This window comes from Lipomyces oligophaga (assembly GCF_038497815.1).
Source record: "Lipomyces oligophaga strain CBS 7107 unplaced genomic scaffold V1516scaffold_7, whole genome shotgun sequence".
NCBI lineage: Eukaryota > Fungi > Ascomycota > Lipomycetes > Lipomycetales > Lipomycetaceae > Lipomyces > [Lipomyces] oligophaga.
In genome coordinates this window covers 682,269-708,461 of record NW_027117791.1, presented here as the reverse complement: position 1 = coordinate 708,461, position 26,193 = coordinate 682,269, and the positions used below count along the sequence as shown (strand labels likewise).

Sequence of the window (26,193 nt, the reverse complement as noted above, 5' to 3'; positions counted from 1 at the left end):
AAGGATGGTCCGAAATCAGGACGATTCGCCAAGCTACCAAGAAAGACAGCAGATCAGCCCAGCCATGAACTATGTTGCAATCAGGTGTTGTTCACTGGTGGGACGATTGCTAGTGCGTAATGCTGCTCGTTCCGGCACTCTAGTTGGCGCTGTACTCAACGTTGGTCATAGGAGCGCATTTCACGGAGAGGACACGGTTACCCCACAACCCCGCATTTACATAAGACTAACAACAACCCAGATTTACCGGCGTCCTATACAACACGCTCGGCTGTGGCGGACCGCGGGCTATTATGTCTGCGGCTTTCGGCTTCTTTGTTCCATTGTGATTACGTAAAGCCGGAGCAGTATTCGAGCGATCCGACAGCTGATGAGGTGATGCACACAGGGCTGTATATGCAGTTACTGGATCTAAAAGTAGCGCGATCTATGTTCTTGACAGGTATGAATTCTGGCCTGACTCTTTTCAGCGACAGGTTGCTCTGCAGACAAAGTGGACCAGTACGTTTGACTATTGTAAATGACGTCCGGTATACCCCCAAATCTCCCACCAGACAGCGGCTACGGCAAGGCTGCGTCGGTATCCGTCTGCACATATTGTTAATTCATTCAGCGTGCTATTGGACCAGCGGCCTCTAAGGAACCCGAGACATAGACCGTTGACCGGAATTAGTCATCCTTGGCGGATAATCCCCAAAATGTTACAAATTTATTAGGTAATGCGTCTTGTTTCGGCCGTCGTTGACTTGCCGCGGAGCGAGAGACTTGCTAAACAGAGAGAGAGAACGCGACCTGGACTGTAACACGCATCCAAGAATATTTGCATAATATTTTATAGTTAATAGTGTGGTTTGTTTCGATCTGTTCAGATCGACATGTAATTTGAGTCTGTAAATTCAGTCATTTTATATCAAAAAATACGCAATTTACAGCCTTGCCAGCAGTGATGTCTCTGAATACCTCCGAATCATGTCGATCGGCCGGAACTGCCGCTCGGCCAGGTTAACTGTGTCGTGTTCGGCAAGGTACACTACGCTCGCTGCTCTGGTCGCGTTTCTGCTAACTACGATTGTCGATAATCTATGATTGTCGATCAGCTAGTTAAAACTGTCGATCCTTGTCTCTTATTTACGACTACTGAAATACCAGTTATCGGCAATCAGACCTTTTCATTAAGTACTGTCTGTCGTGGCTCGCCGTCCTCGCTCATTATCTTTAGTAGCAGGAGCAAGGCCACCACTAGCTCCCCGGTGGGCCATCCTTCATAATGGCATCGCACCGCTCTCCACCATCTTTCTCTCTTGATCTTGAATCTTCTTTCAGTCCTGGTGCTCAATTTTGTTGCATGAACGCGAGCATTTCAGTATTCTAGACTCATTGCGCGATCAATCTCGCGGACACGCAAACTACCACGCATCTTATCTCGCGCTGTATAAGCACATCCATTTCACCGCCCAATCTCTAGCCACATATCTGTGGCTAGAGATCTCCGCGACCGCGACCGAAACTGAGAGATTATGTGTGAAATTTGTAAGGCTGTTCCACAGCTCTTCAGCAGCTGTACAACTAGCATTGTTCAGCTTGTCCAGTCCACTCAGGGTAATGTTATAACAAATCCCCAGCCCTAAGCGGAACTCCCGTCAAACTTGCTCCGTCAAACTTGCCAACCATGCGCATTGGTAACAGCTCAAACGCAGCTATCGCTCTCCAGTTTCCATTATCTCCGGCAAAAACCTTGTTAGGTCTTTGAGTCGCCCCTTGGGACACTGGCAACCTGTCTTCTCAGCTGTGAACCAACATCTCTGTTTATCGCGACCACCGCGCTGCTCTTTCATGCGCTCGCTAATTAAATCGCTCGATCGCTCTGTACTGTTCTTGCTATTGTCGTTAGCAGTGCAAGTATCACAGCTATAGGTGTGCGCTATTTAGTGTAAGCCAGCTGCGGTATCTTTGAAACAGAAGTTCCTTCAGTTCCGCGGGCTTTTTTGGTCTATCCGTCGGTCACCTCTACCTACCGCCATCCAAAACCCCAGTCCCGGCTCTCCCGAACAATCAAGTTTCTCTACTAATAATCATTAAACGCTATTTCGTCCTGTTGCACGTGCAATTACTCAATTTTTTGTCTTTTGTTCCGTAACAGCTTTTGCGACTTATCTAACTCTTTCTTATTTCCTTGGGCTGTCTAAATATTCTCTTTTTCCTGTTTTTCTTTTCTACCTTGCTTCGCCATACTGTGAGTTTGGAAAGTTGCAGGCAGAGCTAGCGGACCATCGCTCTCTTGACAATGGCCCAGCTGTTTTGTCCTTCGCCCTCTTGGGACGTAGACGATTTTAACCAGTGCATCATTGATAGGTAAATCCAGCTTTGTCCAGTTGCTTGAACCGATAGTTTAGATAATTAACCATAACCAGATACTTCAATTTCTGGTATCTCGTCATCCCTGTTTTCTTTTCTTTCGTCTCGCTTGTGGTTTCAAGTACAGTTCGATTACCCAGGTTTATTCGGAGCCGCTGGTTTAAGACCACCCCGGACTATATCCCGCTAGACGATTCGGCCGCCGATGGAGAAGAAATTTATAGACTCAATACTACGGAAGACTCGGATGCTCGAATTTCTTCTGATATTGACGAGTCGGCTTCTCTTCTCTCGCTTCAATTTCCCTCGTCGAGCTCTGTCCCGGCTGTAAACTTGAACATCACGCAGAGCCTGCGGATACGCAAGTCAGTTACAATTCTTGTTGCTGTCATATTAGCTGTCATTCATGTAATCGCTCTTATTCAACTTGTTGCATTCAAGTCTCCGACTGACACGAAAGACCGATGGTTGATTCTATCGCAAACATCTGCCTCGGCGTTCTTATCAGTATGTACTATCCATTACGTCTGGACAGAAGAATATAGTCTAATATTAAATAGCTCTACGTTCTCTTACTGTCAAGCTTGAATTTATCATCCCGGACTAGATATAACTCACCTTTTCTTCGAGTACACGACTTTATCTTTTATTTTGCCTTACTTTTTGTTGCAACTGTGAACTTTCGAACCAGTCTCATTCGGTCCGAAAGAGCCGTATCTGACTTATTGGCAAAGCTTGATTTTTTGGGAATATTGACCTTGTTTTTGATCTGTCTTTTCTCTCCTATTCAGGAGCGTCCTTCTCATTTGGAAGCAAAAGACGGAGTTGAACCCAACCCTGTTGCCTTCGCGACTATGTTTGAAATTTTAACTTTCTCATGGGCAGACAAAATAGTTTACAAAGGATTCAGGAAGGCGTTGACGATAGAGGACGTATGGGATTTGAAAGATGATTGTCGATCTGCGAACCTTATTCCAGATTATACTATTGCTAAAGGTGCCCGTACTATGCTGTATGGTCTGCTGAAGTATTTCCGTCCGCATCTTTTATACGGTTTTGTGTTTTCGGTGTTGTATGCTATTTTCACATTTACTCCGACTATCCTAGTTCGCCAAATTTTGCGCCACTTGGAAGATCCTGCCAGAGAACCTACACATATGGCATGGCTATACGTGTTCTTACTCCTTGCATTTGCAATTGTAAATGCAACATGCTCTGCGCAAGCTTTGTTCACATTCCGAGAGACTTCCACTCGAGCTCGTGCAGTAATCGTTGCCGAACTTTACTCTAAAGCTCTCCGCCGAAAAGTGGCAATTAGTGTCCCAGATGCTCGTGCCGATGAGACTGCGGGCGACGAAGTTTCCGATTCGGCAAAGATTGAAGACGAGCAGATTGATCTTGGTCGAGTAATCAACCTGATGGCTGTGGATGCGTTTTCAATTGCTGAGGTTTTGGCACGACTGAATCCGCTGATTAAGGGTACTATGATGATTTTTATCTCAATGATTTTGCTCTATGAAACTTTGGGTCCTAGTGCAATTGCCGGATGCTTGGGGATGTTGACTTTGTTGCCGATCAACTACAAATTTTCCCGTACATTTGGTAAGATCCAGAAAGAACTTCTTGCTATCACTGATCGACGAATCCAAAAGACAAACGAAATTCTGCAATCCATTAAGATTATCAAGTTTTTCGCTTGGGAAGATCGATTCAGAGATCAGTTGCAAGACGTTCGAAATGAAGAGCTCGCAAAATTGCGTACTCGCTATTTAATTCTTGCCACTGCTGCAATGGTTTGGTTCGGATTCCCAACCATCATTACATTCATGACATTTGGCTTCTATACGATGATTGCTAAGAACGAGTTAACTCCTTCGGTGGCTTTTAGTGCGCTGTCTTTGTTCAATATTATGCGAACGCCCATGGATAGGCTTGCAGAGATGATTACTAATGTTATCGAAGCCAGTACCTCGGTTGATCGTGTGCAGAAGTTTTTGGACGAGGAGGAGACTCAAAAATACGACCAACTGGGAAAGCTCCGAGGAGCTTCCGATCCAGAGATTGGGTTCCGCAATGCTAGTTTTGCATGGGGTCAAGGTTCTTCAGCATACGAATTCAAGCTACAGGATTTAAACATCGTCTTCGAACCTGGAAAATTGTCTGTTATTGTTGGTCCAACAGGCTCGGGTAAAACTTCAATTCTTATGGCTCTTCTGGGAGAAATGAATATACTCCGTGGGCGTGTATTTTTACCAGGTGCCGGACTGGTCGACAAACATGTTCCCATTCCTGGCTCTAACCTAGTTGATTCGGTTGCGTACTGCTCACAACAACCTTGGCTTTTAAATGACACGGTTCGAGAGAATATTTTGTTTGGTAACAAGTACAGCGAGCAAAGATACAAGCATGTTGTCCAGCTGTGTGCCTTGACTCGAGATTTCGAGATTTTGGAAGCTGGCGATCAGACACAAGTAGGAGAAAAGGGCATTTCGCTTTCTGGCGGGCAAAAGCAGCGTATCAGTCTTGCGCGCGCTCTTTATTCCCCTGCACGACATCTTTTGCTGGACGATTGTTTATCAGCAGTTGATTCCCATACGGCACTGCATTTATATGATAACTGTATCACAGGTCCATTGATGTTTAACCGTACTTGTATCTTAGTCTCTCATAATGTTGCCTTAACGCTGACTCTTGCCAGTAAGGTTATTGTTATGGAGAATGGCCGAGTAGTTGCACAAGGTCTCCCAGCTGATGTTGTTGCCTCTGGAGTGCTGGGATCGGATGAACTTTTACTAAACAGTATTCAAAACTCGCGAGATGTTTCTAGAGTGGCTTCAACTGTGAATTTAGTGGAAGAAGAGAGCCCGAATACGATAGATGAGATTTCACCAGCGGCGGCTGGATCAGCAGGAGACGAAGGTAAAGAAGTAGTTTCTAAGGTGACTCCTGGCAATGCAGAAGTACAACAAACCGGAATGGTGAAATTCAGCGTATATAAATCGTATATCAAGTCTCTGGGTGGAAGCACTTTCTGGGCACTCGTTGCCGCTTCATTTTTCTTCCATCAAACCAGTGCTATCGCCCAGTCATGGTGGGTTAAGGTATGGTCAGACGCGATGTCTGCAGTGGAAACATTAATCACATTTGCTGGATTCCGCGAGCCTGGAACACAAACCGCGATGAATATCTCGACGGAAATGTTTCAGTATTCTGCGACAAGCGGAGTCCAGAATGTAGTGATGAAGTCACTCCCAGATCTTTCTGTCGAGCAGATTATTTCTCGAATTGCTACTGGTGATATTCATGGACCTGGATATTATCTGGCAATATACGGTTTGATCGCGGTCGTATACATTTTTCTTTCGTTCTTGCGGGAGGCTCTGTTCTATTACGGATCACTAGCTGCGTCAAAGCGATTATTTGATCGATTGTTGAGCACAGTGATGCGTGCGAAACCACGGTTTTTCGATTCTACTCCGGTGGGCCGAATTATCAACCGATTTTCGAAAGATATTGAATCTATTGACCGTGAAGTTGCGGTCGATGGGCTTAGTTTTATGCATTCAATCTTATCGGTGCTCGTAATCATTGGCATTATCAGCTTTATTATTCCGCAATTCTTAGTGATCGGACTTGTCATTTGTGTCATCTTTTTCCTTGTGAATATGTTCTATTTGCAATCCTCGCGAGAGTTGAAACGAATGCAGTCTGTGACCAGGTCGCCAATATATCAGCACTTCGGAGAGACCTTAGTTGGCGTTAGCACCATCCGTGCGTACGGATATGAACAGCGATTTTCAGACGAAAGTATGCGGAAAGTAGACACGAATTCTCGGCCTTATTGGTTGATGTGGGCGCTAAACCGTTGGATGTGTTGGCGAACGGATGTTACTGGGGGCTTGGTTTCGTTCTGTGCTGGCGTCTTCATCATGATTTCACGAGACTCGATTGATTCCGGACTTGCTGGGTTGATTTTAACATATGCTATTACATTCACGGAGAATATGTTTTGGGTTGTGTTGTTATATGCCTCGAACGAGATGAACATGAATTCTGTCGAGCGGATAGATGAGTTCTTGGAGATCGAGCAAGAGGCTGATGATATTGTTCCAGACCACCGACCGCCAACTAACTGGCCCTCTCGGGGAGCTATTTCGGTCAGTGAACTCACACTTCGTTATGCACCAGAGCTCCCTCGTGTGATCAAAGGAATTTCTTTTGATGTGACACCAGGCTCTAAGATCGGGATAGTTGGCCGGACTGGTGCCGGCAAATCAACAATTGCATCTGCATTTTTCCGATTTTTGGAGGCCGACTCTGGCAAGATTGTTATCGATGGAGTTGACATTTCGACGATTGGGCTACGTGATTTGCGACAACGCCTGGCAATCATTCCACAAGATCCAACTTTGTTCACAGGTACTATTCGGACGAATTTGGACCCATTCGAAAGTCATTCCGACTCGGAAATTTTTACCGTACTGAAGCAAGTGCATTTGATTTCGGATCTACCTGGTTCGACTAGTTCGAGTTCAGGAAATGTCGAAGAAGACGAATTGGCGCGTGAAGCACGGGATATGAATGTCTTCTACCGACTTGACTCTGCGATTACTGAGGGTGGTGGAAATTTGTCGCAGGGACAGCGTCAATTAATGTGTTTAGCACGGTCCTTGCTAAAGGCGCCAAAGATTATAGTATTGGACGAGGCTACGGCGTCGATTGATTACGCGACGGACGCAGAAATCCAGGAAACGATTCGCCGAGAATTCGGAAACTCAACGATATTAACTAGTGAGTAGCGCCCACATTGACGTAGAAGTCGATATTAACAAATTTAGTTGCCCATCGACTAAAGACAATCATTGATTATGATAAGATTTTGGTTCTGGACGGAGGGTTGATCAAAGAGTATGATTCTCCGCATGCGCTGCTACAAATTCCGGACTCGATTTTCAAGAGCATGTGCGAAAGTAGCGGCGAGTTGGAAACGTTGGAAGATTTGGCGCGGCAGGCTTATGCGAAAAAGAACTAATTTAAAAAAGTTCTATTTCAGTAGAATTACAGATATATTAAATTGAAGCATCAGCATTAGGAAATATAAACTTGATCAAATTTTAGTAGTACCTTATGTAGTATAACTATACGAAGTTAGACAAGACCAAATACATAAAACAAATAGGATCCAAGTCAGAAGGTTTGGTAAGAATTTAATTATCTTCAGCATATTCAGAAGCAGAACTGATAAAATTTTTTTCATCATTATGGATCGAAAAGAGTATTGCATACCTTACTTGCTGTAGTTTAATTAAACACAGACTCTAAATAACGTTAGAACAAATCCAAATAAGAAATGGAATCTTGGGTCAATGTTCAGATGGTAGTGCATGTATTCTAAATGCTCATGGGAATCGCCATAGAAATGTGAAATCTCTTCATTACAGTTGATTGGAAATAGATATACGTACATTTTAAGAAATAAACGTGCTGAGGTCATCTCAATTATATTGGAGAAGCCATCTCATAGCCACAGATTAATCTAGCTCGTTAGCTTTCATTCTTCAAAGCAGAAAAGAATAATAAATGACAAATAGCATAAAGTACGTCAGAAACGAAGAATTCCTGTTGATTGTTGTCCTGCATGTACTTCCTCAGACAATGTGATTTCATGATAAATAATAATCATCCGCATCTATGCCATTGCTATTATTATTGCAGATTCATACTTACTCTTTAATCTCAATCTGCTGGTGTTATGATACTGAAAAAATTACTATTGAAAATTCTACGAATATATAGTTGGGATTGAGGCCCTTGCTTACCCTAGAGGATAGTCTCCGTCAAATCAATTTCAAACCTGGAGAATTGCAAGACAAACCAAAGTACATATTCTTAGAGTAATACCGGTGATACTAGAGGGAACTCTATGATAATGCGGAACACCAGTAATTATTCATAATAAATAAATAGTAAAGATGAGAACTGAGATGAAATGAATGAAATGAAGTGAAACAAAAATGAGGTGAACTGAGAGGAGCATCAATGAGAGCAAAAAGAGGTGAAATGAAATAGAAGGGCCATGATCTCCGGAATTACACTAGCTGATACTGTAGACAGCGAATTCTTCTGAAAACAACGTCGATTGAGAGCTAGATATATACGTTGGTTGTGATCATCAGCCAATATGGTTAACTAGAACTCAGAGAACAGATTCATCACGTGGCATTCACAAGATCAGCTATTCAAAACATATATTACTACACCTGCAATCTGTGTCTAATCAATAAATGAAACTGGCTTATAAAATGTAGCTGCTGAATTTTGCAAATCGGAAAATGTCGCTGCATTTGATAATTAGGAACTCTGAAGAAATATAGACCCGTGTTCGGCTTCAGGCCGTTAGCCAGCTTATAATGCTGGTCTAACTGCTTGTTCAGAGCAGAGAAATCGGCCATGTTAAAAATTTGATGGGCGTTTGGCTCGGTATAAGTTCATTAATAATACGAATATCTAATAGATATTGACGAATAATTATATACTTTTGAAATGTAATAAAGCGAGCTCTCCATTGTCTGCGTGAACTCATCGGGCTCAGACTAAACCTTCCTTAAAATAAATATCGAGGCCAGTTGTAAGATAGACGCCAAAAAAGACTTCGACTGAGTCAGATCAAGTTAGAGATTTGCTCTCTCCAAGAAAATCCTATAAATTCATTTTTTCCTGTATGCCTATCCATATTCAAATTGACAAACTAAATGATATCTAATAGCGTAACAATAGATTACTAATTTCGTTGGCCACCGCGAATTTCGATAAAACACGATGCATACTGATTTTGGATATCCACAGCAATCTTGCAATTAAATTGCCATTAAAACAGCATGAAAAGTAAAGTATGCTTAACCTTTATGATTAACCAAAGCAAGTTCAGCACCGACTTTCTGAGGGTTAGCCTAATGGTTCTAGTTGAGCTATAATCTAACTTTCTATTCTGAAGTCCCCTGGCAGGAGCAGTATCAAGACTAGCAAGAAAATACGATTGCAGTAGTATTGATCTGCAGACAAACCGAGTTGCGATATATCAAAGACTGATTGTGGAAATATCTGGATGAAATGTCACTGATAATGAACTCAATTTACGTTTGAAACTAAGCTGGTATTGGCCAGCTACAATGATTTTGCCGAAACTAACTGAATTAGCTGTCTTTAGTTCAGACTTGTTGCATATTGCACGCAGCTACTACATAAAACAGTGTATATCTGTTTATGAGCCCTCATAAGTAGACACGAATCGTCAAAAATTCAAAAATATTAGGTTAGCCTACGAAAGTTACAGAGTTATAATTGTAAATATATCTCCTCTTTCATTATTAACTAAGGAGTTGCAATTGTTCACAATATTCCGATCCTGTAACGAATTAAAGCGGCCATACGCTAATTACTAGAATAAAATATAATGATGTAAGGAAGTACTAGAAGAAATATTAGTCATTCGCCACTAAAGGTTAGGGCTACAATTGTTTATATAAGTGGCCATTCAGTCGCGGCTGGGTAATTCTATTACTTTTAATTAACTACACAATAAATGCGATATATTGATATATATAGCATAGTGGTATGATTATATATATCTGGTTGTATTGAATAATTACAGTAAAATAGTAATTTGAATAGGAATTGATATTAATTGTGGGCGGAAAAAGCGGTAACCGAGCGAAGCGTAACTGAACATTATTGGCTAATTACCTAATTTAATCCAATCCAACTAATTTAATTCCAATTCCAATACCAATTTTAAGTTATAAATGTCTAGAACTGGAAAATCAGCAATAAAAACCAGTAAGTCCGGTCGCGTTAAGACTGGTCGCGTGGAAACAGGATGTGCTCTGAAAGGCGCGCCTGAGTCTGCGGAAGTCGAGCATGCTACGCGAGAAAAGGTAAATTATATTGCTACATGGCAAACTGAATGAATAATGTTCTAACAGTGAGAAAACAGTGTCGGAAAGCTATACAAACAGCGTTAATACCAAATGAAGATGAGAAATTAGAGGCGGATCATCAGCTCAGTTCTGATCAGCTAGCGGCTGAGATCGAGGAAACGATCTATCGACAAGGCTGCAATGTCGGACTGAAGTACAAAACCAGTATGCGGTCGCATTTGATGACGCTTAAAGATAAAACCAATCCACTCAGAGCTGACATTCTTTGTGGCCAAGTCTCAGGATCTCGATTCGCGCTGATGACGGTTCCAGAGATGACCAGCCAATCGATGAAAGAGAAGGATGAGAAGCTGAAAGAGTACGGAATGCAGATGGCTATTAAAGAATCTACATCAGAGCAGAGCATTTTGGACATCAAGATGAGGGATGGACGAGAACGTGGAAAATGGGGTGTTTCGTCGAGTGCTGCTGCTGTCGATTATTTTGAGCATTCTTCGTATGAATGAGTCAATGACCGAAAAAAAGGACCACATAATTGTAGCACACTAATTTTATGTCTTTCAGCGACTGGAAAATTTAGTGCTGCAGGAGTTTATAGGAGTTTGTTTGCTTTGGTCTTGAATATCTTGTATTATTATTTGTATTAATATTACGTCCTTATCCAGTAATTTTATATCACATGACATCACATGACATGTCCCAATATTTGTAATCCTGAGTGTTAGTTCGAATATGCTGTCAAAATACTTTCAACGTTCTAAAACTGCGGATAAAGTCATTCATAACAGTAATGTCATTAACTAGTACAATAACTGCAATAGCAACAACAACAGCAAGCATACCGCTGTCGGGAGCTCCTGAGCACTGTCCAGGGACCGAATCGGCGGACGCAGGAAAGGTCGCCGCTTGCGAAGGTTGTCCAAACCAAACAATCTGCAGCTCTGCGCCGAAAGGACCGGACCCAGATCTTCCCGCAATCAATAGGCGGATGCAGAATGTAGAGCACAAGATTCTGGTATTGTCCGGAAAAGGCGGAGTTGGCAAATCGACGTTCACATCTTTGCTCGGATGGGCGTTTTCGGCTGCAGACGAAGATTCGGAAATCGGAGTCATGGATCTAGATATTTGCGGTCCCTCGATGCCAAGGATGATGGGCGCACAAGGCGAGCAGATTCATATGTCGAATTCTGGCTGGAGTCCAGTGTACGTTGCGGACAATCTCGGCATGATGAGTATTGCATTTATGTTACCGAACGAAGACGACGCGATTATCTGGCGGGGGGCGAAAAAATCTGGCTTGATAAAACAATTTTTGAAAGATGTTGACTGGGGTCATCTAGACTATTTACTTGTTGATACACCACCCGGTACAAGTGATGAGCATCTCAGCGTGAACCAGTACTTACAGGGCACCGGCGTCGACGGCGCCATCATCGTCACGACTCCGCAGGAAGTTGCCTTACTCGACGTGCGCAAAGAAATCGATTTTTGTAAGAAGGCGCATATCCCAATATTGGGTCTCGTTGAAAACATGGCAGGGTTTGTGTGTCCAAACTGCAAACATGAGTCCCAAATATTTGCGGCTACCACAGGTGGTGGCAAGAAGTTGGCCCAGGACGTGGACATTCCATACTTAGGCTCTGTACCGCTCGATCCTAGATTAGGACGTGCTTGTGATCAGGGCATCTCATTTTTGGACGAATATCCAGATTCACCAGCGTCAAAATCGATCCTTGACATTATCAAACAAATTAGACTCACTCTCCATGATCCGTTAGATATTTACAAAGATGACACATAGTCTACAAATATTAATAAACAAATTTTTTATTGATACAGATCTATTTGTATGAAAACATAGAATTCATTCGATTATGACTGATACATTTAGTTACTTTTTTAGCAGTCCTTCTAGATCTCCTTCAGCTATCCTATTGCTGGGAATCGCCTACTGAATTGCGCGATGGTCTAGCATGTACTTCGTTTAACTTTCCTTTGGATTTGAATCGGAATATTAGTAAATTGTTTTTGTACAGCTATTTGACATTTTTGTATTCATGCAGCTAAAGTTCCCATTTCTTGTGCAGAATTCTAATTCTTTTAAATTAACTTTCTTGGTCACTTACTCGACTTCATTTTTCCAATACCCTAACAAATTTCAAATTCCAATAGTCATTAGATTGACACAGAAGTCAGAAAAAATAGACTGGTGTTCTGCATTGTTGGTGGTTCACTTTGTCAATAAACATAGTCGAAAGTGTTTAATCGAATCACAAGGGGTTTTTATATTTGAGTCTATCGATTCTACCTTTTCAGTAAATAGTTTTGAATTTAAATCAAAAATTGAATTAAAATGATGTAAGCCAAAGCCCAGTGTTAATATTCATTTATCTAGTTTCGATCTATTATTCAATTTTAAGGCATCAGCAGACTCTAGATCAATGATGATTTCTATACCGCAGTAGCTTAAGCGCATAGCGAGTTATTAATGCAAATCAAATCTTATGTATGCCCTTTCTTCAATTTTACCAAAGTTATGAGGAAGACAAGGGTATGAGAGAATTTATACAGAAATTGTAATACAGTTGTCTTGACCGTAGACTGAGCATCAAAGAGTGACTTTAAAAATCCACTACGTATTAATTGGATTGGCAGAATGAGAACATTCTTTAACAAAGATTCATTAGACTACCACACAGATATCAAACTTTTTAATCGTCTGTCAAATTAACTTTACAAATGCGACAAGTTGCGACCAAAATAGCCAAATCCGGCGAAGAAATCACTCCTCCACGATATAAGTGACCGTATCATTGACTGTATCAGGCGGAGGATCATATGGATCATAATCGAAGTCCAATACTTCAATATACGTATTCAATCCACGCTTGACAGCAGCAACACATAATCTTCCATCGAACCGGATCTGCCAGACATGATTCAGCCCCCAAAGCAGATCTTTCACCAGCTTCCCTGTCTTCACATTCCACAGCTTTAAAGTCCCATCACCACCAGAAATGACTTTGTCGTCGTCGTGCTGGAAACAGGTGATTGCTCCCGTATGGCCCTCCAATTTGTGGATCGACTCCCCCGTCTCTGGATCCCAGACGCGAAGAGCAAAATCGGCTGCTGCGGAAACCAGAAAATTTGGACTCAAATCGAGCAATCCGACTAAAGATGTGTGTCCTTCTAAGGTATGTAAACATTCGCCAGTCTCAATACTCCAGATCTTGACAAGCCAGTCCATACTACCAGAAATACATCTCTTGCGCTTTGGATCAATCACTACTGAATACACACGAGCACTATGTCCAGATAAATGATGCATGCATTCACCAGTAGACGCTTTCCAGACGCCAACAGTGCCATCATATGAACCGGAAACAATAGTGTCGCCATGCCCAGCAATCGCTCGAACAGATTGTGAATGGCCGTGTAAAACACGTAGAAAATATGGCCCGTCGGAATCGGGAATTGACGTTGGTAAATACGGCTCATCATCAGCACCAGGTAACTTCCAGACACGTAATGAGGAGTCCCGCGATCCAGTCACGATTATGGGCTCAGCGGGTTCCATAATCTGCTTTCCCTCCGAGGTCATACCCGTACAAATAGACGTCATAATCTGCAGGCACCGCACGGTAGAGGTATGTCCATAAAATATATGTGTACACTCACCCTTCTTAATATCCCACACTCGAACCGTGCGGTCAGTGGATCCAGACACCAACGTATTACCAACATACTGGAGAGCCCATACGCCTCCTTCATGGCCTTCCAGTCTGCACTTCAACGCACCAGTCCGCGTATCATATATATTAATACACAAATCATCTGAGCCAGTAATAATTTTCTCCGAGTCAAACTGCAAACACGTCACAACGTCCCTGCCATGTCCGGGAAACATCAGCCTCTTCGGTCTTGCGGTTGGCGACATCCAATTCTGTTTAATCAGATGATGTCTGCGGTAGATCGATTTGTATATGTTGCTATATGGCGGTCCTTCGCGCGCGCGATCCAGAATCTCTGCAGAATTTACCAGCGGGAGGTCTTGATACGGTGAGGTCATTGTAGCTTGATACGATTTTATTCGCTCAGAAGAAATAAATCGCACCCATCGCGCTCCCGCAAGTAACACATCCGGTCCACCACCTTCGGGAAGTAACGTCTCTGTTATACCGGAGAAGTCATTCGCATAGGTCCAGCCTTGCATTCCCCATCGTTCACGGAAGGCACGTGTCAATTCCTTGTCCGAAACGTTAATCCCATCGTTAGCCAGGAGCTGTCGCCAAGTGTATGGTGCACCGTCAACCGCGTTGCGCCAAGTATGAGAGACCTGGGAGGCAACGCATAGAGATTGGAAATCAAGGTACTGTAGAATATTGGCGACGAGTTCATGCGGGAGAAGTGCTAAAAAGTCTCTTCGCAGCGCCGGCATCACGGTCGACACAATGGCGGACAGTGATTTCTTTGAGCACCGTCGAAGAAACTGATACATGACATAGTCCTTGACACTCTCGGGAAGTGAATCAAAAGTGTCTAGCATGGACGGGATCCGCATCATATTAGAATGCTCTGACAGAACCTGTGCCGGAACTTCAGACTCAGATTTTGCTTGCGGACTGATAGAGAAGTAGTCATCTGTATTTCTATTGCGAGCGCTGCTGATGGGGGAAAGAGAAGGGGAGGGAAGGGAAAGGGGGCTCTCAATTCTGACTTCTGTGTCTGGTTGAGGAATGGAAACCGTTAACTGGGGGACTGAATCCGAATCTTGATTCGTAGAGACCGGGAGTTCAGATTCAGAGGGTTGGTCTGTCTGTTCGTCGTCATCTTCTGGTTGTTCAAGCACAATATCGACGTCAGGTGAATCGAGTTGTCGCGGCACATCTGACCGGACGTCAGGCCGAACATCATCAGTACCAACAATCTGTAATCTTGAAGTCATCCGGCGTTTAGTACTCGGCGACCCAAGTCCAACAGATTCTGACTCGGTGATGGTCTCTGAATCCGATTGCGGCGAAGCGGCGCGCTTCTTGAGTGATGAAGGGCTGTCGAGCGTAGCTGTTGTCGTGGTTGTGGTAGATATAGTCTGGGTATTGACATGCGAAGTTGGGCACGATTGGGACTTGGTTTGCGCGGTATCAGATACTATGTGAGGGGAATAGACGCGTGTAGGATCGGATCGGCAAGCGTCGACATGTTGTTGTAGCTAGACGGTTAGTAAAGCAGGGGTGAAACTAAAGCAAAGAAACTCCACATACGATAGCCAAGGCCTGAATATTATCAGACGTTTCAACAAACCTCGAGCGCTGGCCGCCGAGATTGAACTGAAAATTGCGGAGAAAGACCGGTGTCGGCTGAGCAGCGAGCGGATAGATGTTGGGGTCGAGAAGTTCGACAGGGGTGTGAGAGTTTTGATTCTGGCTTTGGATCCGCGAGCTATCAGAGTCGACATTCGATTGGCATTGTTCTTGATTGAGAATCTTTCTTTTCCGAGGAGGATTGATAACAAGTGGTGGAAATGTGGTTGTTGTTGTAGTTGTTGTTGTTGTAGAAACCACAGTGGTCTGCGTGGTAGGCGCCAACGAATATATTCCTACAGACGGACCTGACTGCGATTGCTTTGACCTCGGAGTTTTAGAATCAGAATCAGATTCGGAATCGATGCCGGTTGCAGTGTCACCGGACATGATATTGAATAATATGATATTGTTCTGAACAGATAAATGAAGTGGATGAAATAATGTCAACTGAATAGATGATATGAGCTGAAGACGAAATGCAAAACACAAATTCTCCAGCTCAAAAAAAAACGACGGAAATGATTGAACAATACTGTTTGAACTCAGAATACAGTAGATTAACGCAAATTATGCTGAGTTATGAAAGAATTTAGACCATCACTTATTGAGAGGGATTCCTTCGAACATAGTGAGATATGGGCCATTGGGAAGATTTAAACTCTCGATTTTTGACAGTTATGCATAACTATTTGATGGGTTATATTTTGTTATACCTTGTGTAAAACTAGTATTGTGTAGCATACAACATTTTAAGAAATAAAATAATGTCTGGAAAAATATACAAAACTCTGATTGGTGAAATCGCAGAATGGATGACAGCGGCGCAAGAGCATCGTCAACAGGCGATCTCTAAGCTTCTCCAGTCGTCGCCAAATATGACAGTTCCGCCAGCAGCAACGCAAAAATCAATTTTGGATGCTGGTAAAAGTCAGAATACGGATGTCAGTAAGAGTGTGACTGAAGATGACGCTGTCACAGACCGATTGGCCAAGGTACATGAACAGATCAGAGTTGTTGTCGATCGAAACTACCAAAATCTCGAAACCGAGCAAGCCGATCAGAGAAAGTTACGCGATGCCAGCGAGATTCTAATATATCTTCGATCACAGCGAACGTATAAGGTATGCTAGAATTGTCGGGATGTTCGAATTAGATTAACAATATGTAGGCGCTGCTAGAACGATACAACCCAACAGCTACGATGGCCGACGACGAACGAGTACGATTAACCGCTCGTCGAGTAGGACTGGAAGTTCCGAAAGATATTGAGCACCGATTAGCGACCGAGGAGGAAGCACTGGTCGATAAAGAAAAATCGGACAGCGAATCAGATAAATCCAAGTAATAGACATTATATTCATCCACCTCTCTATCCATTACATCATTCCATCACTACAACACCATATCCATATCCATATCTGCCTTACATCTGCAATAGGGTAACAATTAGAAAATAATATCTTCATCATGATCAGCAGTCAAATCATCAGGCGCAGACAACGCGCTAACTCCATGGCCCTTCTCGGCCTCCAAGGCTTGTTCAGCTGCCAACTCAGCTGCTCGCTCGACTGCAACTGCAGCAGCGTCGCGCTGTTTCTTGTCCTGGACTTTCTTAAGACGATAGAACTCTTCACGCTCCAACTCGTCGAGCTCGTTGTTAATATCTGACGAATTAGTTCAATATAAGATCTAGCCAAGGGGGTCACTTACACTTGATGGTATTTTCAGTACGAGGAATAATAACATGCTCGATAGCGTTCACACGGCGATTGGTTACTTTAATGACCTCGTCGAGAATTACAAACGCAGTTTGAAGCGAAGCGAGCTCGATCAAAGTTTCGACCGCCTTCGAGTAGACCTCCTTTGCCTTCTGCACCTGCTGGCCACCTCTTCCAAGACCAGTCAACTTGAAGTCTGCGATATTAGTATGCACACAATTAAAGAAACTATTCCAATATCATAGCATAATACCATTGTTCTCTTCGATGTAGTATGCTTCGAAAGCAGGCAAATAGACACCGGAAACGTTTTCCTGACGAGCTCTGACTCGGAACCGAGCGTTCTTCGCCGACTCTTGCACTTGATAGCCAATACTGTCACCTGTCGCGTAAGTGACTTCCGCAAGCGAAAATGCTGCAACCTGCATCACACGGCCCATTTTCCGTTTCGCCTGGTGTTGTTAGTCCATCGGTACAGTAGTTCCCAGTAATCCATCATACCTCATCGATACGACGAGTAATGTCGCGGAAACGTCCAGTCAACGCCTCGGACTTGCGCTTCAGCAAACTGTGACCGACAGTAGCACCTTTAAGTTTGCTTTTCATTAGCGTGAGAGTCATGCGGGTTGGAAACACCGCTTCTCTGTGTCGAGTTAATAGATGTTTGCACTGGTATTCGTGATGAAACAGATAAAAGATAGACGAACCTGTTCGCAGCTCCAGACATGATAAATGTTCAATTAAAATTTATAAAGAATAGACAATAAGCAAATACAACCAATTACAACCAAGAATTGATTGTACTTAGGTATTTAGTGAATAGAATGAAATATGAAATTAATTCGGCAAAGATAAAGAAGTCCGTATCCGGAGACATAACTGTGGTAATGTTGTTGCGGATGTGCATCACGGGGACATACTTCTTTCAGATACCTATGTCTATTTTATACAAGACTTACTAAATGAAAATGTGCATATATATATAGATTTATATGATGTCACTAGATCTATATTTAATATCAGATGCGGACTTGTCGTTTGAACAAGATGTACTTCGATATCCATTCCAGCTGAACCCGTGGATCAAATACATTGACTACAAGTCGACTTCCGCCGTTCATGAACGAGTATTCATTTTTGAACGAGCATGTCGCGATCTCGGTCGCTCATATAAACTCTGGAAGATGTATCTTGACTTTCGAGTACAATGTCTAGCTGGAGTTTGTCCAGCAAAGTATGCGGATGAATATGAAAAAGTCAACGAGTGTTTTGAGCGTGCGTTGTTGATGCTTGCTAAGGTAAAGATATTTGGATGTCCTCAAACGAATATATACTAAACTGTATTAGATGCCTCGATTATGGATCATGTATCTGGAGTTTCTTAAGACACAGACTCATATCACAGCCACCCGCCGTGTGTTCGATCAAGCATTGCGAGCACTGCCGGTATCGCAGCATGATAGGATTTGGCCATTATACCTCGAATTCGCCAGAGCTGTTCAGGGACCGACTGCTGCTGCAATATATAAACGGTACGTGCAGTACCGGCCGCAAGATGTGGAAGACTATATCGATATACTAGTCGCTTCAGACTACTATGCTCAGGCAGCTAAGGAATACGTGAAGATCCTGAACAACCCCGACTTCAGATCTAAGAACGGCAAAAGCCAGTACCAAATCTGGACGGATCTGACAGATTTACTAGTACACTACGCGCGCGATATCCGCGACTACCACCGGCGGGCTGCAACGAGCGCGATCAAAACTGAGCAGATCATTCGCTCTGGTATTGCTAAGTTTTCGGACCAGCGTGGGAAACTATGGGTTAACCTAGCCATGTATCGAATTGCGCTTGGAGAGTACGAGTGGGCAAGAGATGTATTCGAAGAAGCGATCACGACAGTGATGACAGTGCGAGATTTTACTCTTGCTTTCGATGCGTACGCCGAGTTCGAGGAATCGGTCATTTCTAGATTAATGGCCCAACCCAGCACGCCTGAGACTGATGCCGAGCTTGATCTGCTAATGCTTAAATTCGAGCAGCTTATGGACAGGCGTCCGTTTCTACTAAACGACGTGATGCTCCGACAAAACCCTAATAATGTTTTTGAGTGGGAAAAGCGCGTGGGCTTGTGGGGCTCCAACCAGCATGAGATCGTCGCGACGTATACAAAGGCGATATCCACAATCGATCCTAAAAAAACAGTTCCTGGTCAATACTACAAGCTGTGGACCAAGTTTGCGAAATTTTACGAGTCTGCTGGCGCGGTTGATGGCGATGGCAATAAGGATGGAGGTCTGCGGCAGGCACGTATCATTTTTGACCGAGGTGTGAAAGTGCCGTTCAAGTCTGCGACGGAGCTTGCGGATCTGTATATTGAGTGGGCGGAAATGGAGTTACGGGCAGAAAATATGGACAACGCTGTGGCAATAATTCGGCAAGCAACCACAGGTCCGAAGAAATCTAGCATTGATTTCTTTGACGAGTCGTTGCCTGCACAGCAGCGTGTTTTCAAGAGCATGAAGCTCTGGTCATTTTATGTTGATCTTGTGGAAAGTGTCGGCACGATTGAAGAAACGAAGGCGGTGTACGATCGGATGTTCGAGCTTAAGATTGCAACACCACTAACGGTCGTGAACTATGCGAATTTTCTAGAAGAACACCAATATTTTGAAGATTCATTCAAAATCTACGAGCGAGGCATATCGAGTTTTAGTTTCCCAGTTGCGTTCGAGCTCTGGAATATATATTTAACAAAGGCCTTATCGCGGAAACTGAGCATTGAGCGACTTCGTGATCTCTTCGAGCAAGCGATTGCAAACTGTCCAGGCAATCTCGCAAAGCCATTGTATGTGTTGTATGGCAACCTCGAGGAGACTCGGGGTTTAGCTCGCAATGCAGTTGAAATTTACGAACGTGCCACGAAAACGAATGCTGTTTCGGATGCTGACCGGCTGGAGATGTATAAGCTTTTGCTTGCCCGAACAGCGGCCATATATGGCCTACCATCTACGAGGCCGATCTACGAACGTGCCATCGACGAGTTGCCGGATGCGGAAAGTAGAGTTATCTGTCTCGAGTTTGCAGGCATGGAAACAAAACTGGGCGAGATTGACCGAGCTCGCGGGATATACGTGCATGGCTCGCAATTTGCAGATCCGCGCGTTGTACCTCGGTACTGGGAACGTTGGCACGAGTTCGAAGTCTCGAATGGGGATGAGCAGACCTACAAGGAGATGTTACGGATCAAGAGACTTGTTACGGCACAGTATAATACGGATATGAACTTTGTTTCCGCTGCTGTAGCAGCTCCGAAAGCAATCACAGCAACAGCAGCAACAGCAGCGTTAGAAGTTGATCAGGATAAAATGGCAGCGTTGGACAACGATTCATAACCTACCATATCAATCATAAATTTGAAAATAGTGTATCAATATTTTAATGTACAGCTAATTTATTTTGTTCATGTAATTAATTGACGTATTCATTTATGGTCCTAACCGATATTGAGTTTACTAAATAATTCCACTCCGTTGACATTAAATCTACTACTTTGGCAAATATAATTCAATACACATTCATTGAAATATTGATTCATTTTGTTTGATTTAATTTAAAGAATATATATCTATTAGCGGCTCATTGAGCAACGGTTATTGATCTTTTATTTATGTCTATCTATCGATTGTGGCCGCTCTCCCTGGAGTTTTTCCAAGATATCATCTAGTTTGAGTTGGGGAATTGAAATCAATTTGAGTCAATAGCTCTCCCATCACTAAAGATCCTGCTCACAACTTGAAGCCAATCAACCTCGACTGATCCGCCAGTCTCTTGTATTTAAACTAGTTTCACTTTCTATTTAAATTCCTTTGAAAATCAGCAATAATCAGAAACCGGTTAGATTCTTATTCTGTAAATCTTAGTCAAAGTAAATATGCCGACTGAACAGAACAATGTTCAAGTTTGATAACTTGATACACGATGCAGAATATTTGTAGTAAGTGCTTCAAATGAAGCAATTGATAGCGTTGAATTAGACTTTAAAAATACAAGTAAATTATTTCTCAGTATAGATGCTGTGCGAGAAGAAGCTGAACAATTTTGATAGTTCGTCTAGCTTTCTATCATTGGATACGTCTTCTATTAGCAGAATTGATAAAGCTATACCGCTTTGATTCGTCCCAGTTAAGTGTAATGAGACGTGAATCAACAATTAGATAACGAATTTGGGATGTGTAAAGTTACATGCAATAACTAGTTGATCGGATAAGTAAAACCGACGAAAATACGGTAAATTGATCTTCTGGTTTGAGCTGATGCAAAATACCTCGCAGAAAGAAAAACAGCATAGGCAGTAAATGCTTATGAACATCCTGCTCAAAATGAACCTACGATTCCAATAGATGGTACTGTTCTCAGGTGTATAAATTAAAGAATTATATAGATAATTTGAAATCGAAATTCGCTGCAACTGACCGTTGTAAAGCGTAACAAAATGTATTGGTCCTTCCTAGCTACTCCAACCATGTTCTAGCACGATACTTTAACTATATTCCTGTCTAGGACTCTTGTGAATATCTATCTGAATCCACTATCTACTAAATTCAATATCAATATCAAATATATTCATCTATCAATCAATATCTTTCGATTTAATACTAGTATCCATCCTCCAGCATTACAGAACCATACAGCAATGCTCTGCATTATACCAATTGCACCGCCGATACGGCATATCGCTTCGCAAAAACACAATTACTCTTGCGATTCGCTAGATCCATGAAAACGACTATCAATTTGCTTGGAAATGGTCTGGGCGATCTTCGTATCTCTCGACTCATTGGCAGCAATTCCAAACTGCTTCTCGGCCATCGAGATGCCTTGAGAAATATACTTCTCGGTCGACGAAGCGGCCTGCGAGGCACCGCTTGCAGCAGTCTGACCTGCGCTCTGCGCACCCTGCGAAACATTCGAAGCTCCGCTAGACACCGAGCTCGTCAAGTTCGAAATCATCTCCGCGCCAGCCTTCTGCTCGACTTGTTGTTCGACTTTGTCCACGATTCCAGAGAGAAAAGACATTTTGAGAAAAGATTTAGAATGTAGTATTACAATATTATTATTATACCGTATTGCTCTATAGTAAGTAAGTAAAGAATTGAATAGAAATCGATCCAAGGGGATTCGATACTTATACCCTCCAAAAGGGTCCGCGACGACCTCGAACACAGCTAATGATGATAAACAAACTTGATTTGAGGTGTATCTAAGGCGCCATAATGTACTTGGGTGACACGTGCAATCCGTGCCTAGCGCCACATGGACACGGGGCAACACGGCGCAACAAAAGGAGAATGTTCGATGTTCTTCACTGTTTTGTATTATGTAGTATTATAATTGCATTGCGCTGAACTAAATTCTATATAATATCTAAAATATATTGCATTACATTATAACAATCGTATATTTTATCATATTATAGACCAACATACAATATAACACCTATCAAATATTGTAGAATAAGGTTTTTCGATGATCGCCGTACGGCATGCATCGGTGCGCCGTTCCATCGTTATCCGTTATTACATAATCATAGAAAGAAAATTATATAATACAGAATCACTTTTTCCCGAAATGACTGTTTATCTGACCTGAGATCGTGGAGGTGATTTTCTCGTCGCGATCTTTTTCAGCCTGAGACTCGTTTTTCTGATCATAGCCAAGCTTCGATTCGACGGTATCAACACCTTTGCGAATGTATTTATCGTATTGGCCTGCTGAACCTGTTGAACCAGCGGTATTGTCAGCGTTAGCAGCGTTGGCGGCGTTGGCGTTCTTGAATGAATCAGACATTATATTGGTGCGGTGAAAATAGGATGGAAAGAAATTGGTAGCGGAGAGGTGCAAAGAGCAGAGCTATATATGCATGTATGGCTTGTTGCTGACGTAGCCATCACGTCCTGCAAAATGTAGATGATCTCATAGTTTCTCCTTATTATCTAAGTATCGTAGTGCTCAAAGTAGCCAGATTGGAGGTGGAACTAGGCTTTGGAGAACTAGATCAAAAATACCGCTCTGATAGTAGGTTAGACATTCTGAAACGACTCTATTTTCGATCCTGATTAACCATATAGCTCAATCACATCAGTAGTATCGCCCATCACATTGACGACAAGACTATCAAAGTTCTCCCAACTGGTCAAATCAAGTAACATTTCTGCTTTGCTTTTTTCTGCCCAGCCGAATCCAAAATCATTCAATACTGTCGCAGTATTATTAGTCGCCGTAGCATCAGCACCCGTAGTTGCAGTTCCAGCGCTGGATATGTTCATATCAAGATCAATAGACTCTGTACCGGCAGATACGGAATCAGCTATAAATGACTCCTCAATCTTTTCGCCTTCGTTCTTCGAATCTACTGCGTAACCAGAGTAACTTGTATGCATATCGTTTCGGTCCCTGATTGACTCCACGCGCAGCTCCTCCAAGACAACAGCATACCGTTGAGCGAGCGAGTTCCCATTCCCCGCAATCGCAATCATTCTCTGGCTCCGCTTACCTGCCTCATAGTACATCTCCCAACCTTCTCTGCCTTCGGCTCGACTACGGATCGTATACACATACAGCACGACGACTGCGCAAAACATGACGTATTGAGTGAACCATAGTGCAGCAAATATCTGGCCCTGAGAAATTTTCTCCAAGGTTGTCCCACACATCATTGCCGCCGCGACGCACTCCTCAATACCTCGTTTCCGCTGCTGTTGCTCCTCGTCGTCTTCTTCATCACCTTCGTCGCAGCCTTCATTTCCGAGATTTGTTTTCGACCGTGGTGTCAGCGAGGCAAAACTACTTAACAAAAACGGCCGATTGATAAGTATCATCGAATGTGCATATGCAAGCGTCAACATATGACACTGTCGCTGCGCCAACGTCGTCAATTCAGACAAATCGACCCGGCTCACATCCAAAAACCCTGGGAGCATCGCCCGCCATTCTTTCAAACGCACAGTGTATTCTTGTGATAGTCGAATACGTTCAGACAGTTCGATTCCATTGATACTGTACAAATCTCGTAGAATACAGCCCATTAGTCTCGCCAGTTTTACATGTGCGACCGGCGCAACCATGGCACATGTCACTGATGCACAATGACATATTTTAAGATTCGTTGCTGTCAATTCCTCATCATTGACGAGCAAGGGAAATTCCTGACTCTATGTTAACGCAAATATTTAAAGCGGCAAAAAACTAATGTATATACCTGATCGATGTCATCGTCATGCAGAATATTGGGCCTCCCTAGGACGACGCTTAAATAGCGGTCCAAATTGTATGCCGTCCAAAACGAGCGTTTACGGCATTCCAGTTCAATACAGCCAAGAGCCTTTGTCGGTCGTAAAAAGCGCTGCTTGCGATGTAGTCCCAGAGCTTGGATCAAATGTGCGACTGTTCCAAACAAACTCCGACAATGGTTCAATCGCGCGCTGCATAATAAATAAAAACAAAGACATATTCTTGCTTGGACGCTTACTAAACGAGGCCGGCCAGTTTCCAGACGCAGCAGTTCCTCGCCTGCGAGATAAAACCGTAGTGTGTCGTCGACATTGGGCTTCCCACTGCTGAATCTGGGATACGTTTTGACTTGCGCCATTATAAACAACACTGTTGCATGGCGTTCGCGTGCACCCTCCTTGTGTTCTGCCACATTGTACGACTCATATAGGTCGTCTACCCATTCCATAACACTGGGTTGGTGAAGAAATCTATGAGTTGGCATGGCAAATCCAAAGTAAAAATTGACCATGTCGATAGCTTCAGATTTGGGTGGTAATATGAAATACGACGACTCTACTTTCGGCATATATGGATCTCCAAATGTGAGAATCGACGAGTTGGGTGTAATGACATGAATGTCGTCGAGTCTGCGCAGAACTCGCATGACAAATGATACACCAGACGACGAGCCAACATATTGGCCTTGCGCATCGAGTTGGGAAACTTCGGGTGAGTTGTGGTCATAATCTGGATCCCGACGAAAATCAACATCCTCGGTATTACATATCTGGCCAATCGAAATGCCTTTGATAGTTGGGGTTGGTGCATTAGTTCGAGTTGGTGATTCTGCGACCGCTGAACTTGAGCTGGAGCTAGACAAAGATAGAGAATGAGACTGAGGTTCGGCTAAGATCTTTTTGCTCTTTGACCTTCCGTTAGACACCGGATGTGCATTGGGTACCTGATGGACAAATTTGTCTGTCGGCTTTTCGGGGACCAGGCCGCTCCACACAGGAGAGGGAGGCCTCCCGCGATGGTACTCGGCTTTGAACTGACATGATAGGCCGAGCTGGACGCAACGGATACAGGGAATAGTTCCAGAACAGCGAGTTTTTTTCCTAGAAACAGTCAGAGGGAGATGTCAGATCAGACCAAAACTAACGCACATACGATTTACAATTGTCGCATGCTCTGCTAACACGCTGACGTTCGGCAGTCGCTCGACGCTGACGTTTTGGTTTCGGTGGATCAACCTCTGGAGAACATGGGGCCGGACTGGAAGTGAATTTCTTTGCAGTATCGAGATTATGTTGAGATGGAGGACTCTCAGACTTGAGTGAAGACCCAGACGTTAAAGTTAGCGCTGAAGCTGACGGTAAGGATTCTATAGATTTCGTAGACTCAACAGCCTCTGCAGCATCAGCATCGGCAGAATCCACAGGAGATTCGTGAATGGCGTCGGAAGACCGGTTTCCCAAAGTAACAGAGAGCGGAGGAATTAATGGCTGGCGAAACGCAGGCGTAAGAACGCTTCGTTCGGAAGACAGCTTTGGAGTAGCGGCAGCCGCGAGGTCTGGAGGTTGCGAAGGGAGAGGATGGAGCAT

At 43.3% G+C, this 26,193-nt stretch overlaps 8 protein-coding genes across 8 annotated transcripts; 5 read left to right on the top strand and 3 right to left on the bottom strand.

Moving 5' to 3' along the window:
• Positions 1 to 2,284: 2,284 nt before the first annotated feature.
• Positions 2,285 to 7,387, top strand: V1516DRAFT_666070 (P-loop containing nucleoside triphosphate hydrolase protein; the record flags this gene model as incomplete). Its single annotated transcript, XM_066920721.1, has 4 exons — positions 2,285 to 2,352; positions 2,412 to 2,862; positions 2,916 to 7,146; positions 7,194 to 7,387. 4 exons carry the CDS (start codon positions 2,285 to 2,287, stop codon positions 7,385 to 7,387), a joined length of 4,944 nt encoding a protein of 1,647 aa, XP_066775765.1.
• Positions 7,388 to 10,157: 2,770 nt separating this feature from the next.
• V1516DRAFT_687273 (transcription factor S-II, central domain-containing protein) lies at positions 10,158 to 10,798 on the top strand (the record flags this gene model as incomplete). The annotated part of the gene is made up of 3 exons (XM_066923714.1): positions 10,158 to 10,191; positions 10,231 to 10,289; positions 10,349 to 10,798. The coding sequence occupies 3 exons, from the start codon at positions 10,158 to 10,160 to the stop codon at positions 10,796 to 10,798; spliced, it is 543 nt and encodes a 180-aa protein (XP_066775764.1).
• A 284-nt stretch (positions 10,799 to 11,082) lies between these two features.
• V1516DRAFT_666068 (P-loop containing nucleoside triphosphate hydrolase protein) lies at positions 11,083 to 12,093 on the top strand (the record flags this gene model as incomplete). Its single annotated transcript, XM_066920720.1, has 1 exon — positions 11,083 to 12,093. The coding sequence occupies one exon, from the start codon at positions 11,083 to 11,085 to the stop codon at positions 12,091 to 12,093; it is 1,011 nt and encodes a 336-aa protein (XP_066775763.1).
• A 981-nt stretch (positions 12,094 to 13,074) lies between these two features.
• On the bottom strand, positions 13,075 to 15,982 carry V1516DRAFT_687271 (WD40-repeat-containing domain protein; the record flags this gene model as incomplete). The annotated part of the gene is made up of 2 exons (XM_066923713.1): positions 13,075 to 15,501; positions 15,554 to 15,982. The coding sequence occupies 2 exons, from the start codon at positions 15,980 to 15,982 to the stop codon at positions 13,075 to 13,077; spliced, it is 2,856 nt and encodes a 951-aa protein (XP_066775762.1).
• Positions 15,983 to 16,242: 260 nt separating this feature from the next.
• Positions 16,243 to 17,073, top strand: V1516DRAFT_692869 (uncharacterized protein). The gene is made up of 2 exons (XM_066923884.1): positions 16,243 to 16,716; positions 16,764 to 17,073. Exons 1-2 carry the CDS (start codon positions 16,360 to 16,362, stop codon positions 16,938 to 16,940), a joined length of 534 nt encoding a protein of 177 aa, XP_066775761.1. The 5' UTR covers positions 16,243 to 16,359; the 3' UTR covers positions 16,941 to 17,073.
• V1516DRAFT_655261 (ATP synthase subunit D-domain-containing protein) lies at positions 16,881 to 18,122 on the bottom strand. Its single transcript, XM_066920324.1, has 5 exons — positions 18,021 to 18,122; positions 17,815 to 17,956; positions 17,567 to 17,765; positions 17,306 to 17,509; positions 16,881 to 17,259 (listed from the first exon to the last, which is right to left on the bottom strand). Exons 1-5 carry the CDS (start codon positions 18,038 to 18,040, stop codon positions 17,042 to 17,044), a joined length of 783 nt encoding a protein of 260 aa, XP_066775760.1. The 5' UTR covers positions 18,041 to 18,122; the 3' UTR covers positions 16,881 to 17,041.
• A 154-nt stretch (positions 18,123 to 18,276) lies between these two features.
• On the top strand, positions 18,277 to 20,900 carry V1516DRAFT_655256 (uncharacterized protein). Its single transcript, XM_066920323.1, has 2 exons — positions 18,277 to 18,611; positions 18,661 to 20,900. Exons 1-2 carry the CDS (start codon positions 18,306 to 18,308, stop codon positions 20,707 to 20,709), a joined length of 2,355 nt encoding a protein of 784 aa, XP_066775759.1. The 5' UTR covers positions 18,277 to 18,305; the 3' UTR covers positions 20,710 to 20,900.
• A 2,533-nt stretch (positions 20,901 to 23,433) lies between these two features.
• Positions 23,434 to 26,193, bottom strand: V1516DRAFT_666061 (fungal-specific transcription factor domain-containing protein; the record flags this gene model as incomplete). Its single annotated transcript, XM_066920719.1, has 3 exons — positions 23,434 to 24,522; positions 24,576 to 25,707; positions 25,760 to 26,193. 3 exons carry the CDS (start codon positions 26,191 to 26,193, stop codon positions 23,434 to 23,436), a joined length of 2,655 nt encoding a protein of 884 aa, XP_066775758.1.

Bases quoted from the DNA above. Each gene is read 5' to 3' on its own strand.
- V1516DRAFT_692869 (XM_066923884.1), top strand. From the start codon at position 16,360: ATGTCTGGAAAAATATACAAAACTCTGATTGGTGAAATCGCAGAATGG. The intron at 16,717-16,763 runs GTATGCTAGAAT...AACAATATGTAG, and splicing joins GATCACAGCGAACGTATAAG to GCGCTGCTAGAACGATACAA.
- V1516DRAFT_655261 (XM_066920324.1), bottom strand. From the start codon at position 18,040: ATGTCTGGAGCTGCGAACAG. The intron at 17,957-18,020 runs GTTCGTCTATCT...AACTCGACACAG, and splicing joins ATGTCTGGAGCTGCGAACAG to AGAAGCGGTGTTTCCAACCC. The intron at 17,766-17,814 runs GTATGATGGATT...TAACAACACCAG, and splicing joins TTACTCGTCGTATCGATGAG to GCGAAACGGAAAATGGGCCG.
- V1516DRAFT_655256 (XM_066920323.1), top strand. From the start codon at position 18,306: ATGATGTCACTAGATCTATATTTAATATCAGATGCGGACTTGTCGTTT. The intron at 18,612-18,660 runs GTAAAGATATTT...AAACTGTATTAG, and splicing joins CGTTGTTGATGCTTGCTAAG to ATGCCTCGATTATGGATCAT.